The sequence below is a fragment of the Montipora capricornis genome, chromosome 4 (assembly GCF_036669925.1).
Source record: "Montipora capricornis isolate CH-2021 chromosome 4, ASM3666992v2, whole genome shotgun sequence".
Lineage (NCBI taxonomy): Eukaryota > Metazoa > Cnidaria > Anthozoa > Scleractinia > Acroporidae > Montipora > Montipora capricornis.
Window position 1 is genome coordinate 53,207,296 of NC_090886.1, and position 17,191 is coordinate 53,224,486.

The 17,191-nt window shown below is 38.0% G+C and overlaps 3 protein-coding genes across 5 annotated transcripts in view; 2 read left to right on the plus strand and 1 right to left on the minus strand.

Annotated features, from left to right (window-relative positions):
* Nucleotides 1-7,640, plus strand: LOC138047423 (complement component 1 Q subcomponent-binding protein, mitochondrial-like). 2 transcript variants are annotated; one of them, XM_068894266.1, is made up of 7 exons: nucleotides 1-320; nucleotides 1,047-1,135; nucleotides 1,606-1,658; nucleotides 3,997-4,090; nucleotides 4,188-4,232; nucleotides 5,298-5,486; nucleotides 7,040-7,640. In XM_068894266.1, the coding sequence occupies exons 1-7, from the start codon at nucleotides 119-121 to the stop codon at nucleotides 7,187-7,189; spliced, it is 822 nt and encodes a 273-aa protein (XP_068750367.1). In that variant the 5' UTR covers nucleotides 1-118; the 3' UTR covers nucleotides 7,190-7,640. The 2 variants fall into 2 exon arrangements, with proteins under 2 accessions (XP_068750367.1, XP_068750370.1); XM_068894269.1 differs by having other exon boundaries at nucleotides 1,050-1,135.
* Nucleotides 6,982-11,651, minus strand: LOC138047424 (PRKR-interacting protein 1 homolog). The gene is made up of 6 exons (XM_068894270.1): nucleotides 11,521-11,651; nucleotides 11,329-11,407; nucleotides 10,751-10,851; nucleotides 9,746-9,831; nucleotides 9,567-9,631; nucleotides 6,982-8,082 (listed from the first exon to the last, which is right to left on the minus strand). The coding sequence occupies exons 1-6, from the start codon at nucleotides 11,632-11,634 to the stop codon at nucleotides 7,985-7,987; spliced, it is 543 nt and encodes a 180-aa protein (XP_068750371.1). The 5' UTR covers nucleotides 11,635-11,651; the 3' UTR covers nucleotides 6,982-7,984.
* A 53-nt stretch (nucleotides 11,652-11,704) lies between these two features.
* The window catches only part of LOC138047425 (ubiquitin carboxyl-terminal hydrolase 30-like), a 15,435-nt gene continuing 9,948 nt past the window's right edge, over nucleotides 11,705-17,191 (plus strand). For both annotated transcript variants that reach the window (XM_068894271.1, XM_068894272.1), the window contains exons 1-4: nucleotides 11,705-11,819; nucleotides 12,058-12,116; nucleotides 14,025-14,136; nucleotides 16,378-16,478. In XM_068894271.1, coding sequence (XP_068750372.1) covers nucleotides 11,711-11,819; nucleotides 12,058-12,116; nucleotides 14,025-14,136; nucleotides 16,378-16,478 — 381 coding nt within the window. In that variant the 5' untranslated portion in view covers nucleotides 11,705-11,710. The remainder of the gene's footprint in view (nucleotides 11,820-12,057; nucleotides 12,117-14,024; nucleotides 14,137-16,377; nucleotides 16,479-17,191) is intronic.

A 17,191-nucleotide genomic window follows, 5' to 3' on the forward strand; every position in this document is an offset into this window, starting at 1 on the left:
CATGAAGGCTCGGCTTCTTGGTATTCGTTTGCTATGGTGCCGAGCCTTGTACAAATTTATCAATCATATTTTCTAAATCCTTTTGAGTTTTTCTCCTTACAAAATAATTTTGTCAACTATGGCAGGGCTAGTTAGGTTGTTTTCCAGAAGGACTACAAGGCTGCTACCCAGTAGAAATATGTCGAGTAACCTTGTAAGTTCTTGTCGATCGCGGTCAGTGTTCGCAGCAACTACACGTGGTGCTTCGCAAAATCCAGGACTTGTCAGTTCTTGCGCTTGCTCCAAAGTTTGTGCCTGCGAAATGCATAAATACACCCAAGGTTTGTTTAGTTATTTTGTATGAAGCATGTCTCTCTCTCACACTCACAAGGATCAACACACAGTACAAAAATGAAAGGTTCACCCCTTTTTAAATTGAGCAAGCAATGTTTTGTAGACAGTCTAGATCTGGAAGAACTTGGCTTGCATAATGTCTTGTCACCTCACCCACATCAGTGCCAAAACTCCTATTAGCACATTTTGTTAACAAGGATGCCTTAAGACTATTATTATGTCTGGAGAATATGGTCACATGATTGCAAGTCAAGACCTAATTATGCCATGATTTAAATGCTTTCCTGGCTCAGATTTTTTACAATCATTGTTTTCTTTTCTTTCTTTCTTTTATTAGCATAATCTGAGAAAACAATCCTTGAAAAAGAAAAAAAGGTGTAAACTATGAACTAGAATAAACTTTATGGATTATTTTATCCCACTGACCTGAACACCTCTTTATGCATCCATCCTGCTGTACAGTGAGATACATGTATGTACCTTCAAGAGACATCTCATTTGTTGGAGTCACCAAAACTCCAGCCCCCTCCCCCTCACTTCCTCCACCTCTTGACAGTCCCTGAAACAAACTTCTTTTTGCATTAAATCAAGGAAAATTAGAAAATTAAACAAGATCTTTCATTTGGTGTTCCAACTACATTTGTCTGATATTGTTGTCAGCAGGGGTTTGACATTTTATCACCTCTTATAGGTATTTATGTATTTTCAAACAGCAGATAGTGAACTTATGAGCTTCCTGAAACAAGAAATACAACATGAAAAAGACGCTTCCTCTACAGTTCCCTCATCAATGCTATTTAAGGTAAGTATTTTTTCTTTTATCTTCTGACAAGGTTTTAGATTTGAGGCTCTAGTGAGAGCAACAAAACATTATGTTTCAGTATGTAGTTTAGCACTTTCATCATTCTCAACCTAGGAAAGATCCAACAAAGCTTTGAAAAGGTTTACTTTGTAAAAGAGGAACATCTTTACTAAGTAATATGGGTTTATTTTGTCTCCCTTTTTACCATGTATTTTCTAAGAGCTTACCTCTTAACCTAGGAATAATGTTTTACAAAAAAGGGTCTTCTTGCTCTTATTTCTACCTGTTTTTGATACAGATACATGTGTATGGTTGTATCCATAATTTCTATTTTTGTGTGTGTAAACTTGCAGAGAGTAATTTAACAAGGAAAAAACTTGCCTTTGGCAAATATGTAATCCTTGTTATAATGCGATCAGCGATTTCTAACATTGGAAATCACTGCTTATTAAATAATTATTATTCAACAGCCAAAGGTAGAGGGAACACATGTCAAACTGGAACGAGAGCACAATGGTGAGAGGTGGGTTGCCATTGGTTTTCTCAGTAGCATTTCTAATTTGCATTTAATAATTTGTGACCTGTGACTCCTGACACTGTCAAAAGAAAGGGAAATATAAGGAGGAACAAATAGGGTTAGAGAAAGAGAGTGAGAAGAGTAGAAATGGATGGAAATGACCCATACATGCTTATGTTGACGCCCACTGATTGATATCAAAATTGAATAATCATTTTTGTGGTACCCTATATTTTGTTTTATTATTTTATTCATTAATTCAACTTATTTTAATATTTATGTACATGTAACTATACAAGTTTTCTTTACAGTCTATTGTGTAATCCCAATATGTATAATTTTGTTTGGTTTCTTTTTATTATCTTAATTTCGTGTCTTGTAAGTTTACCCTCATGTGTACCCTTGATTAGCATTCATTTGGTATATGTGTGTAGTGGACATTGTAAAAATTTAACGTAATTTTTGAAGTACATGTAAACTTGACACTTGATCTTGATACAACCTGTCCATGGATGGGGAGAATTATGGCAAAGTATGGAAGACTGTTCTAATTTTAAAGTGCCCCTAACCTTTCAACTTGTTTTTTTTGGTAGATTCTCATAACTTTGTGCGTTACTAAACATAGGAACAGAATGGAACGGAACGGAACATACTGGAATAAACCGGAATATGCCGGAGTGAGATGGAATAACACCGGAATGAAACGAAATGAATAAGAATGGTACCAGAATATACCGGAACGAGCCGGAATGACAACGGAATGAGGTAGAACAACACCCAAGTAAAGCGGAATATAGCGGAATGAACCTGAAACCGATTTTCGGTTGTTTCTGTCAGCTTTTGTTGTGTCACGTGATTCCCTAAGGGAACTGCATGTGTTTTTGCCTTTTCTAACATTTGGAGCACTTAAGTCATGAGAAAAATTTGACAGGTATGTCTGTCACTAAATTAAACGAATAATTATTTGTTGTGAAAGTAATGGGGTGCTGAACTTGATTGTGATTGGTCAATACACAATTGACCTGTCAGAATGACATAAAAATGTTCACAGGTTTTGTGACTCACACAGAGAAAGCGGCCTCCGAGATCCATAGACAAAAACAATAATAACAGTACCAAGAGAAACGGAATGTTATTCTAATTGTTAGAATAACATTCTGTTTCACTTGCTACTGTATTTATTCAGGAAAAAAATATTACTTCCACAACAAATAATTATTAATTTAACGATGGATATACCGGTCAAATTTTTCTCGTGATTGAAGTGCTCCAAATGTTACAAATGGCGAAAACACATGCAATTCCCTTAGGGAATTATGTGACACAACAAAAGCTGACTGAAACAACCGAAAATCGGTCGGTGCTAACCGAAACACTAATTTTTGGCATTCTCAGGTTCATTCCTGTATATTCCACTTTATTTGGGTGTCATTCCGGCTTGTTGCAGTACCATTCTTGTTCATTTCGTTTCATTCCGATGTTATTCCGCCTCATTCAGGCATTTTCTGGTTTATTACGGAATATTCCGTTCTGTTCCTGTGTTTCGAAACGCCCCATATCTTTCAAGAACTCATTTTTAGAAGGAAATTTTTCAAATATTGAATCCTGATTTTTTTTACGTGCGCTTAACGTTAGTGAAATTGTTTATTTTTTGCAAGCTATAAGCCCCACTGGACAAATCATTGCCTTGTGGGCTCATTAGGAACGAGCCAACAAGAAGCGTCCGATATTTGACACTTTTAGCCGTGATGTAAGAAAAGGACACTTCCAACAACTCAAGCTTGCATGATACGATTTTCATGGACACATTTGGCTGAGTGGGGGACTAATGCGAATGATTGATGAAGAAATAGTCGAGACTGCCTTCATTTTTAGCACTCGTAAAAAAACTAGGATTCAATATTTAAAAAAAAAATTCTAAAATGAGTTCTTGAAAGATGTGAAAATCTACCAAAGAAAAACAAATTGGAAGGGTTAGGGACACTTCAAGGGAAATCAGTTAAGTAGCATAAGTAATAGAAAGCAAACAAATATTCTTTACTTAGTTATTGCCAAGTACTTGAGATGACTAGTTATGCAATACCAAAAAATTGGCTCTTGTTAACTCATTAATACCTGAACTGCCCTGGACCGCCCCCCTTGACGAGTAAAATCATCTGGCGTTAGACAGATTAAAAGTCAATATATATTGAGTCCCATTGCTAGGGGTCAATGGGTTAAAGATTTTGATTTTTGCCAGCATTTTTGGTCCTTTCATTCTTTGTAAAAACAAATTCAGCATGGCTGCAAAATGTGTTTGGATTGATTTGTCACTGATAAGTATTGTTTTATGCAATGTTGTAAGGATTGTCTTGTCATTTGATCTCAATGAAAACATAAACCAAGACGAAGGAGGTGAAGATGTCGATCATGATGACAATGAAGCGTTTATAGGAAAGGTAAGAGCTGGTAATTCTATAATATAGAGAGTAAGCTTGGCACTTGAATTTTGGTGAGTGTTTGAGTATCAAAGATTTCTTATTGTCTTTGTTTTAGATTGTGTCATATCCTTTATTCATGGTGGAAATTACAAAGAAAACTGTAAGTGGAAAGAAGGATGCCACACATTTATGTAGCAACAACAAGCTGTTCGTGATGGATGGAAAACCTGCAACCCTAGCAAATTTTAATGCACTTGTCTGTTAACTGTTTGTTGGCCACCTGCTCTTTGTCTAACTTATTATTTGCTGATGTGTTGATTTGATTTGATTTCATTTCTGTACATCGTCCTAATTAGTGCCTCAACACTTAAAGCGGTTTTCAAGCGAGTGTTGTAAAACCAAAACCAAAACCAATCGGAAGTAATTACTTTGGCCAATCAAAAAGGACGGAGACAATCCAATAAACCAATCAAAAGTCGAAGTAATTGCATGTAGCCGACACAAAGCGCAGGAAAAGGTGCATGTGCGAGCCATGATTGGTTTTGGTTTCACATCTGATTGGGTAAAAAAATGGTGCGAGAATGTTGAACCAATCGCTGAGTGAAGTATTGCAAAACCAAATTAATTCACTAATTTCTTTAGACACTCAATTGGAAACTGTTCTAGTGCACTTGACACTTAATTAAAATAAAGGTCATTATTATTACATGTAATATTATGTTATTACATTTGCATTAATCTTGTTAACGAAAATTTAACATGAGAGATCCTTTTCCATCTCTCTGTTCATTATTTCTTTTCAATTTAATTTGCATTTGGTTTTCCCAGCTAGTCTCCTCTTCCATAGAAGATTTCAAAATAATAATTACAATTCTGAAATGGGTTAATAGAAGGGTCTGCTTTGGTGATAATGTTTCCTTTGGTGCATGACCAGGGCTCCCAAGCAAGTGAAAAAATTTACATGTCATCAATTTACACAACTTGCATGTGCTGTATCATCAGTCTTATTTCACTACTGGTCAGAACATAATTCTGCTCAGGTTTGGTGTCAAAGAATGAGCAAGAAAACTCTTTTCAAAACCCCATTATTTCATTCAAGATGGTGGATGGCACTCTGATCAAAGAAGGTTGAAGGTCAGAGTCACCTTTCACTCTCAAAAAAAAAGAACACAGGAGACAACTAGCATGGAATGTTTGTTTTTCATTAAAGGTTGTTTTTTTATAGGGTCATACATTAAAGTTCTATTGTGAGTTTAACACTGATTTAAATGAGGATTTAATATCTGATGGAGAAGGAGAGGTTGACAGAGCTGCTCCTGAAATGATACATATTATTAATGTGTCAGTCATGGATACTCCTGGAAGAGACAACGAGAAAACAGTGTATTCAGCCGAGACAGAAAACATGGATAGTGTAAGTATCTTAAACTGGTGATGCATTAATGAGTGGATGCAGTAAGAGATTTATAAAATGGGTGACGCAGGTGTGAAATTACAATTTTGCCATGGCAACTTTTTCTACAGTGCCAAAATGGCGTCTTATGAAAGTAATTTGTCACTCATGATATTAAAAGCTAGGTAATCAAAATGGTATACTTGTGAAATTAAGGAATAATTTCACTTGCGTTTTGTCCAAAATCAAATAATTTTCCTCACCTAAAGTCTCGGGAAATTATTCGTTTTTGGACAAAACGCATGTGAAATTGTTCCCTAATTTCACTTGTCACCATTTGATTATCCATACTAATTTTGTATTCCCAGGGCTTTGATAAAATAAGTAAGATTGATAGGTGAATGAAGGTGACATACTTTGATTTATCATAAGGCCCGTACGGCCCTGCGCACGCTTTCATTGGGAAAATCCCAGGCCGTACGCATTAGCGCGAACAGGGCCGGAAAAAGCCATCCGGCCCCACTACGAACACGTAGTGCTCTGTGCGATTGCATTTTAGGGGATTCCGTAGCTTTTAAACATGCAAGTAATTTACAGCTTGAAAAGCAAATGCAAACAACATCTTAGATAAATTTCTGTGCATATTCTTGCTTTTTATTTTGTCCCAACTTCATCTTTTGAGTCCTGTTAAATAGTGTAAAGAGCCCATATGATAACATGCTTATTGACTGAGTTTAGGTCGGGCCAGACAGGAAAATATTTGGCTCTCGGTCATGTTGCAGCGAGGTCCGTGCGCCATGACCTTGGGTCAAAATTAATATTTTCCCGTCCGGCCCTCCCACTCTGTCAATAAGTACATAGCTACTGCAGTTTGAAGAAATTTGCATGTAGCCTATCTCATTAACTCCTAAACTACCCCCCCCCCCCGACGAGTAAAATCATCTGGCATTAGACAAAGTAAAATCTATGAAGTCTCACTCCTAGGAGTCAATGGATTAAATTGGTCTTTGAATTGTAACCTTCTATTAACGCTACATTCAAATTTCTTCAAACCATAGTAGGATCAAACTATGTCTGAAGGGTGTTTCAAGATGGTGGATGGCACTTTGATGAAAAGTTGAAAGCCAGAGTCACCTTTCACCCTTACGGCGGGAAGAAGGAGAATTTTGTGTGAAGCAGCTCGCTACTTTCTACTGTTTATCAGTGTGACGGATGGCTGGGTTATCCGGTTTTGGCAGCCATCGGTGCAGTCTCCATCTTGGAGCTCGCTGCCAAAAGTGGAAGCTCCAGGATGTCTCAGGCACCCAACCTCCCCATAGCGACGCAGTTGTTAAATTCCCTTGATTTGATCTAGTGTACCAGCTCCTGCAAGTTTACATGCTCTTCAGAGCTAGTCACATACTTGGCAGTCAAAGTTCCTTCGATCATGATGTTGTTATCCTTGATGGATTATTCAAGAAATACCTTTTGATATTGGGACATGCGTAACCATCTCAAGGAATGAAGCAGTCCATTCTTTGAAAAGACTTTTTTAATAAATTATGTATTAATCTCGTAAAACATTACTTCCACAGAACCTGTATGTAATGCTTTTGAACATGCTGGCTGAGAGAGGGGTTGACAATGAATGCTGCCAGTGGCTTCTCGACTTCAGTACAGCACTGGAACAGCAGCAATACATCAAGTTCCTGGAAGATTTGCAAAACTTTGTCAAGCTTCAGTAACTTCCCTCAACCTTGACATACCAGTTGTAATTTTTATTCAGCATAAAGCATATCACTGGTGCAAGGACCGCTTTTCATGTACGATTACATTGTCTCTGCAAAAGGACCAAAATGTTGATTTTTGAACAAGTGGATTCTTCAAGTTGTAAGAAAGGAGAAAGACCTGCTCTAAATGAGTAATCTAATTATTGTAGAACTGAAAGTGATCCATCCTGGGAGACCATAGGGCAGTCAGTCGAGACAGGACGAGAAAACCATGGGCCAAACCGCCAGTCCCGGTTTTCCCCATGATTTTCTGGTCTCGTCTAGACTGACTGCCCCTGGGTCTCCAAGGAGATGGATGCTTTCTTGCTCATCTCCTTGGCAAAACAGAGAACTGGTGTAAAGCAACAACAAACATGGACATGATGTTGCCCATTAAACTGTCAATAAAAGTGACTTCTTTTATGAATATCATTGATTTAAGTCTTTCTTCCTGGAGGCAAATTTTCCCATCAGAGATGTTTCATCCTTGACTGTTTGCTTTCCTTTTATTCCTCCACCAAGTCCTGAAAGTAAGGTGTGTTATTCCATTCCATCCAAGACAGTTTTATTCAGTCGTGCAAGTTTGACTGTCAAGCATTCATGAACAAAAATTTCTCAGTCTACGGACAGAGTCACTTGCTCCCCCATCTCAGAATTTCTTGTGTTGAAATTCCCTGTCTGTCTGATGGTATTGCTGTTTTACCAATAAAATTGAATTTAGCCAGTTTCACATTTACAGCAAGTTGTTCTTTATCTGGCAATCATCTCATTTCACTGTCCTCCAATAACAAAATGTGGTTTGTCGTCCTCATCATTTTCATAGTCACCATCATCCTCGCTACTATCCTCTTGCCTCTGATCACTGTCACCTAAACATCAAATTAAAAAAAAAAACAGGAATCTAAAACATTCATTATTTGAATGACAAAGTGTGATTATCATTCTAACCAGAATTTGGGAGAAAAAGAATTTAATTAACTTTTGCATACTTCAACAATCATCTATATAAAGTAATCATCATCATCATCATCATCTATATAATTGTATAGATTATTATTATTATGATTATTATTTTCTTTTGACCCTGAAAAAACAGTCATCATCTTCAACATGAATTTTCAAGGATCACTATTATTCATAAGAAAATGTTGAAAAAAACCAACACTGGTCAAATTTGCCGAACACTGGTAAAAAGAAACCATTGTGTCAACGGCCATAAAACCTCTGGTTGGCACATTACCAAACAATGGGAGATATCACAAAATGTTGTTAATTAAAGTAGTAAAGAAACAGCGTCTCTTAGGTTTGGAAAAAGATTAATAGTGATGCTTATCAAACTCAAAGTAATGTGGCTGCAATTAAAATATAATATTCTTAAAGTGTCCCTGTGATGGAAAAAAATCACTTCCTTTTGAAAGTGTGTTTGCTTAACACCTTACTGGCTAAATTTTGTCCAAAGGCCGTTTACTTGAGTGTAAGTTCTATATTTCATAGTCCACCATTACTCACGTTCAAAACTGACCGATTGGACCTCAAGGCTTGGATCCAGGGAAAAGTGACGTCAAAGGCTCACTAATTTAAAATTTCAGTGTGTGAATGCAGCTAATTGTGTATGCAAAATGCAAGTTTAAAAGTCTCCCGTGCTGCATATTAAAGGCCGGGACACACTAGGCTATAAGTCGCTGCGACACGTCACGGGGACAGGTCGCCGCAACAAATTGCCTTGTGTGACACGGTTAATTTCATGAAAATCATTGTCGCTGCGATCACTCGCACGAATTCAAACCAATTTGAATTTGTGCGACTTATCGCAGCGACAAAATTAGCGAAAGCAGCATTGTCGCATTGTGTGTACACTTCTGGCAACAAGTCGCTGCGACAAAATATAAATGAACCAATGAGAGAGCGTCATATGGTCAGCCACATTGAATTAGAAAACTAGTTCACATTCCCCCTCATACGAGATCACTGCGTGTGCACCGAACAGGCGTCGTGTCGCAGCGACTTGTTTTGCAAGTAGTACACATGGAACAACTTGTCGCAGAGACATGTTGCTGCGACTTGACGCGTAGTGTGTCCCGGCCTTAACTCTGTGGCGTACACCCGCATTGCATTGTTAAACTAGTGAGCCTTCAACGTCATTTTCTCCTCGATCCAGCTCTCTCAAGATTTTAAAATTAGTAATGGCAGACCATTAAATAGGAAAATTCCAGTTAAAATATAGAGGTCCCTTTTTTAAATTCAACGCTTAAAACTCTGGTCGCAGTTAACATAGTTTTGAAATCCAAAGAAAAACAAGAATTGATGTTTTGTTCACAGGGGCACTTGAACACAAGATAACATGGCAACTCACCATCTGCCTGTTTTGTTTCATCTTTCTTCCGTTTTGCCCCCATTTTTTTCTGTTTCTTTCGTTGTCTAAAAAAAATTATCCAACGATCAAGCACATGACTTTACAAAACAACATTTTGCTATACAAATGTAAGGTACCAGTAAGCAAAAGGTACAAATAAATGCATGTTTGCAAGTAACCTTTTAGCCCTTTTCTTTGCTGTTCTCTCCTCTGCCTGGGCTTTGTTGTCTTCAAGCTTCTTGTGATAACTTTGATTAAGTTCATTCTGTGTATATCGGAAAGGAAAGACTTTTAATGACCAGTAACTGACAAAACAGTTTGAATAATAATAATAATAATAATTATAATTATTATTATTATTATTATCATCATGTTCCTGGTTGTGATTCAAAATTACCTTGTCCTTCACTTATTTTCATGATCTAGAATTAAGAAAACAGTCACATAAATTTCAACTACAATGAATCCAACCATTTAAGTATTGTTCCCAATGCAAAGCTTTCTGGCAGGGACCCCTCGATTCAAAATATTGATGGATTTGAACAAATCTTAAATCAGTCATTGCCACTCCTGTGCGTTTTTCACATAACAGTAAGCATGGTCTGTATGAGGGCATTATCCTACTCTTGGATATTTTAAATGAATACACTATGGTTTTGGGTATTTCTTGAGGTGTATCATAGACATAGTGACATCTGCCTGGAGTATGCAGTGCCTGAATGGGCCAATCTACCCTCGTCAAAGCAATCCAGAAAGGAGTACTTGCTATAATCTTCCTCGATGTCTTCTATGACAAAGCTCTTGCCAATGAAGGAGTGTCATTGCTCAGCCAAAGAAAGGGCACCACTATCTGTAAGAACTTTGTCATTAGAAGATAGGGGACCCAGGTTTTCAGAAAAACTTAATCCCAAAGCCCACAGATATTGGTCATGGTTATTTGTTGAGGCTGGACCTGTAAGACAGGACAGAACAAAAATTATTGATCAAATTATTAATTGTCTTAACCAGTTCATAACTTTTAGATTTCAATAGTTTGTTACTTTGTATGTGTCACTGACTCCTCATGTAATTTAGCCTTACAGGTACAACATGAGCAAATAAAGGATTATTTTAATTTTACTTTAAGTTCTTTCTGGGAGCAGGAAACCATGGTAGCTCATCACAATGGTAGCTACAAACAATACCTGTTCTGCCATTTTATCAATGTATGCCACCCTGTTGTACTCTCTCCTTCTTGTTGCACGATAAACATGGAACTCTCCACTACCAGCTCCTGCACTAGAACCTGAAAAGAACAGCCCCTCATAAATTGGTCCTCCTAATTGGAACTGCCAAAATACTTTTTGTCTCCCCCACTGAAAAAAAAATTGCATAAGCATTGTTTTTGTTTTCTCTTTGGACCATTGTATTGAAATCCCAAGAGAAACTGGAAACAATACTTATGCAAAAATTTGGGAGACAAACATTGAGTATTATATGGTACAGTACTTTTAAAGTGGCCTACGCAGAGTTTAAAGCTTGACAACAGTCGAGTTGAAATCTTTATTTCAGCACCCTCCTGAGCTTTCTTTCTGGCATTGGAGTTGTTATTTCCCCAGAGAGAAAACGTTTTATTCGGGCGCTCAAACAACCAAAATCTCGAAGAGATTAGAGAACAAATAAACGAGAAATACAAATTTAGAGGAAAGCCCTATCCAGCAGGGACGAATCTCACCTGACGTCTCTGCACATGTTCTCGAGTAAATAATAATGAATCACTTACCCATCACAAATCGGATAAACTCTGGGGCCTCTCCTGGTTTCCACTGCTTTGGAAGGTCTGGAATTGACACTGTTTTATCCTGTAAAATGTGTAAAACGCGAGTTTACCATGATCAGGTTGATAAGCAGTTGAAGCGTTTCAGCTTCCTACCAGCCCCGAATTTTTCAAAGACTGCATTAAGACACAACATACAGGGTCTTTCATAAGCTTTTCCAGCTTCATCTTTTGTATTTCTGTCGCACCTCTTGGGATTACAGGCTTTTTCGACGATTTCTTGTCGGAGCTCTCCTTTTCACTGTCCGCCATATTTAATTCGCGTAATGAGCAATAAACCTACTTTCGTGTAAGAATACCTCAAATGCAATGTGAAGTTGAAATCAAGATGGATGGCCGCACTTTGACCATTTTTGCTGCAGCGGCTGCAATTGGCGCTAGTTTCTATGTTTTTTTGGCTCCCGATGGAAAGAAAAAGAAGACACGAATTAGGAGGGGTAAGATTTGAAAACATGGCTCCAACGTGGTTTAAGAATTTGATCGACTGCGGTATCTGTCAGCTGTTTCAATCTGTTGTGCCTTGAGCTGTTTAATACTATTTTACTCTTTCGTGCTATCTTTCTTACTCTCATCTCCTTAAAAATATACTCTTTTAAGATCCAACCCACCCCATCTGAGCACTCCAGTATCGCACAGTGTGATTTTTAAGCAAAATTTCCACTGTTTTGTTTCCAGATCTCCCTCCTGGCCTAATGAATCTGGGCAATACCTGTTTTATGAACAGTATTTTACAGGTTTGAAAATGAAAATTATAAAGATGAATATTGAAAAACCAATATCTATACACCTTATTCCAAAATGGCCACCATTTTGGTATTTATTTGTTTATTACTTTTTTCATTTATTTGTTTATTTAATCAAACAAATTATTATTATTAGTGCTACACACTTACACACTTCTGTATGTTGGCCCTTGTGAGTTGTGATTGCTAAATAATTAACAGTAATATTATTCGCCTCAGGCTCAGTGATTATCGGTGAATATTCACCTCGACTTTGTCTCGGTGAATATTCAACGATAATCACTGAGCCTGAGGCGAATAATTGTTTTAGTATAAATATACAGGTGATTATTTCAAAAAAGAGAAAAAAAAAACATTTCAACGCGAAAATCATCTTCACTTACAGTGGCAAAACGACTACTGGCAGCCATTTTGTCCGTTGAGGTGATTATCGGCTGATAATCCGAGATAGCGAGCCAATGAGAGTGCGCAGTTTTGTATAATCACCTGTGTATTTATACTAAAACTTGTTGATTCCAAAGCAGAGTTTCTTACTGTATACCAATGTATGAAATTGTCACCTGTGGATGTCTCTTATTAGATTACTTGCAAGGCATCTACAATTGAATCAAGCGAATTGGATTTATCTGAATGTACATCTGCACCCATGGTTAATTAACCCATTAACACCTCAAAGGCCCTAGGATGCCCCCAGTTGACGAGAGTAAAATCGTCTGGCATTGGACAGAGTAAGATGTGTTACCGCAAGTCTCACTCCCAGGGGTCCAATAGGGCGTTTCCAAGTTCATGTTTGCCTCCTCTTCAAAGCGAGTCTAAGTGCAAAGTTTTTGTGATGGTAATTACTTCTATTTTACTTACAAATGAAAACTAATTTTCATAAGAAAAACTTCGCACTTAGACTCGCTTTGAAGAGGAGGCAGACATGAACTCGGAAATGGCCTATTATGAGTTAAGCTTTAGGGAAAGCAGATAAGAGATATGGGTCTCAGGTCATCAAAATATCTCAGCAAGTTGTTCACCACATCCCAGTTTTTCAAACGGTGGACACCTTTATCCCGTGGATGAACGACTATCCCACAGTGTCATCGGTCTGTGGAAAAATTTTAGTATCCCATCGACTCCTGAGGGTTCCCCATTGACGAGTAAAATCGTCTGGCATCAGACAGAATAAAATAGTCTGGCCAGTTTAGGCCGGTTTAGGTGTCAAAGGGGTATTTAATCATGTAACCACGAATGTGTACACTTAAAGGACTGTCAGCCAAGTGAAATGTGTGCAGAATCTTGTCCAACATTTAATGTGAAGTAAATTTATACTCTATTTATCCACTGAATAACGTCATCCACATCTCTGAACAGCTGGAACCTGAACAAAAAAATCGAGTGACCGTCACTCATCAATTTGTGTGTAAACCCCCTTGTATTAATCCCAGTGTATCCCCTTTTTAGATTCCATTTAGCTTGCCAGTAGAGCTTATCTGAACTACTAAAAAAGCATACTCTCAATCTTTAGGTTTAAATAACAAGAAAGAAAAAATCAACTATGTGACTTTATGTTTCAACAGACTTAACTGATTAGAGTGTAATGTGAAGTGCTAGTTTTCTACCCCATATGAACCATGTGAGCATTAGCCCTACTAATGGAAATGGGCCCACACAAGAAGAGAAAAACTCTGACCAGGGTGGGAATTGAACCCACGACCTTCGGGTTAGATCACCGCTGCTCTACCGACTGAGCTACAAGGTCAGACAGGAGCAGGCATTAGCAGGGCTAATGCTCACATGGATCATATGGGGTAGAAAACTAGCACTTCACATTACAATCCAATCAGTTAAGTCTATGTGACTTTATGACTTACCGGTACCAGTAATTTGTCATTATTATTTTTGTGTAAATAACAGGGATTGGCTTTCTTACCATCCTTCATTTCATGGTTGCAAGACTTTTCTGCAGATTATGGAGATGATAAACCCTTCACAACTTTAGCAATGGAGTTGAAAAAGATTCTTAAAGGTTTGCATTATTTAGCGGCAAATTAGAAGGACCGTAGTAAAAAAGAATGCATTGGCACAAGGTTTAAATGCTTGTTTAAATGGGTAACTGAGTTCTTTTAGCTATAATGCTGGCAGCCTCATCCCCAGGGTCTCTCTTCTCTGCCTCCTTTGTCATTGAGGGGAAAGACCCTGGTTCAGGCTCCTCACATGGCACTCCTCAACAAACATTTTCCCACTAGGGTAGGGTTTTCATTATATTTTGATCCAGGGCGAAAGCATATTCGTTTGACAAGGCATCTACCTTAAAATGTAATTTTCAAAAAAGTCAAAAGAGCTGATGTTATATTCCCACAGGAGATGAATTCCCACAAAAGCGGTCAAACCTTTGTGACCAATGAGATCTCCGATGTTGAGCGGCGATTGACCTTCACAAAAAATAATTGAGCTAATGTTGCCTCTACAAAACATACACTGTCATAAATAATACACCAAACACTACATTTGCTTGATAAAATGTCTCCTTTATTTTGCTGGGGTTAAAAATATACTTCACAATTTGTGTTGTAAATTAAATGTTAAACTGTGCGCAGTTGTAAAAAGTACCTTAACAACAATTTGAACTAACTTGAAAAACTGTCTACTTGCTGTACAAGCTTGCGACTTAGGAATTACTTTCTTTAACGTTGGAAAGAACAATGAAAATCAAAGAACAAAATATACCTGCACAAGTTGATACAGTTTGATTTGAAGTCGATACCTGACACATAAACACAACACTAGCTGATCGATCGCTGAACATGTTTGTTTCCCATGGATAATGATTTCCCTTGTTTTCTTGCACAGCAAAACCTTCTTTTTCTTTAAACATGTTGCAAACTGTTAGCATTCTTCATTGTCACTCAATTCAACTGCTCACGGACCTTCACACGGCTGACACGGGGGAAAATTCGAATAATTCGAGTGTATTTTCTGTAGCATCCAATCAATTTGACAACAACCTTAAATTGCCTTTCATGTTGATTTCCATAATTATGTAGTGCGTAAAATACCTTGCCGTGAAACATTTTGTTGATGCTGATTTGACCACAAAATCAAATGCGTGCTGATTCCCTCAATCGCAATGATGACAAGACCTACATTGCTTCCCCTCCCCCCAAGGGTCAATACGTTGGCCACTCACATGGATTGAGTGTTTGCGGTGATGCAAGTTGAGAGACAGAACATGCAACACTTTTAACAAATCCTCAGCTTTCTGTGCATTCTGTGTTCTCTGACTCCAGAACAGCTTGACCTTCTAAACCCTTGTACTCATCTTGGCTGTATATAGGTTATGCCAACTTTTGTGTGATGATCCAGCCCAAATTATTCTTTTGCCATTGTGACTACTAGATGGTGTCTCTGATTTCGAATAAATAATATCACGCCAAAGTTCTTCTACCAAATTTGCATGTTATGGTGTATGCTTTCTATTTCTCACTCCAAGCCCTTGGAGGGATTGTTATGGGTTCCTCCTACTCCATTAAATCACTGGTTGGGGAAACTCACCGCCGTATGAAATCAAGCAATGTGTGGCAGAGGAAAGATTACTCCAGCAACAAGTGTGCATACAACAAAGGGGTTTCATTAAGTTTTAAAGTAGAAGGGACCTTGTGATAGAATAAATGTACACCCCAATATAATATAGTCTGGCTTTGATCTTGAGACCTCCTTTGAGCACAGGCGGGTACTGTACTCAGCGTAGATGGGTGCTAGTACCCGGGCCGTGGCTTCTAATAAAAGCCAAACAGGTGGGTGGCTGTTAGCAAATCTGGCAGAGATGCAGAAGTTGTTGGTTAAGGAGGGGCCATATGATTCCCTAAATGTCCCCAACAGCATTGTTATAGAATGTCAAGAGAGAACAATGGCATGTTTCCATACCAGTTCCCTATAGCTGAGGACATGTCATCCCAATACTCACATACAAACTTAAGGACAAATTCACCTCCGAGGCTACTGGTTTACATGTTTATTGTGAACTCTCAAAGTGGCCATGTTCTAGTTGGCTCGATAGCTCAATTAGTAGAGAACTGCACTGGCATCACAGAGGTCAGAGGTTCGAATCCCATTGAAGCATGAATTTTTAAGGCTTTCCTTTCATGTCTGCTAATGGAGTGTTCACAACTGCGAAGATCTCTGGCCTCAAAATTCAATGTATATTGTTCAAAATGCTCCAACTTGACACATGTCACACTTAATTAATAGTTTTTATTTGTATTTGCAGCCTTGAATAATGGTTGTATAGAAGATGACGATATCATTTTTCCAGATCCTGTCTTGAGAGCACTCAACTCCCATGGTTGGGTCATCCCAACAGAACAACAGGTTGGAACAAAGTCTTTTGGTGGTTTGCCTAATTTGTTTTAACCTGCAATCAGGCATACTTTTCTTTAGACAGGGCGGAAAAGGTACAGGTGTATGCCTGATACAATTTCTTAACGAGTCATCTGCCCCCCACCTGTCAAGAGTGATGTTATCATGTGTCATGCTATAAATGTGAGCCAATCAGGTTTTACCAGAAAGTACCTGCACGTTGCGATTCAAGGAAAGGTGCAACAAAAACAAAATAGAACTCTAGCTGGAATGTCTGCGAAGTCAGACTTTATCCATACAATCAAAGGTATTTCTACAAATCCCGCTTGACAGTTGGTGCGGTTCCTCTGTTCAAACCATCAAGGAACAAATAATTTCAAGATGAAATCGAAGAAAACGCTGAATACTTCATGTTATCATCATTCGCAATCAACAGTACAATGAACTTTATTTAAACTTGATTATTTGAGGTGACAATAAAAGATACTAATATCACTGTAATATGAAGAAAATGTCTAGTTTTCCAGCAGCAGCTACTCAACTATCATTTTGTGAGAAGTGTGCCACTAAAGCATTGTTCAGCGCTCCCCTAAACGATATCAAATTTCTCTGTCAAGCTCGGCGGATTCCCCGAATGTGGCAGCACTAAAGTTCCATTCTGTTCTTTTTGGAACTTGTTGCTTCTGAATATATTCCAAAGGACTTACCAGAACTACATTAACGTT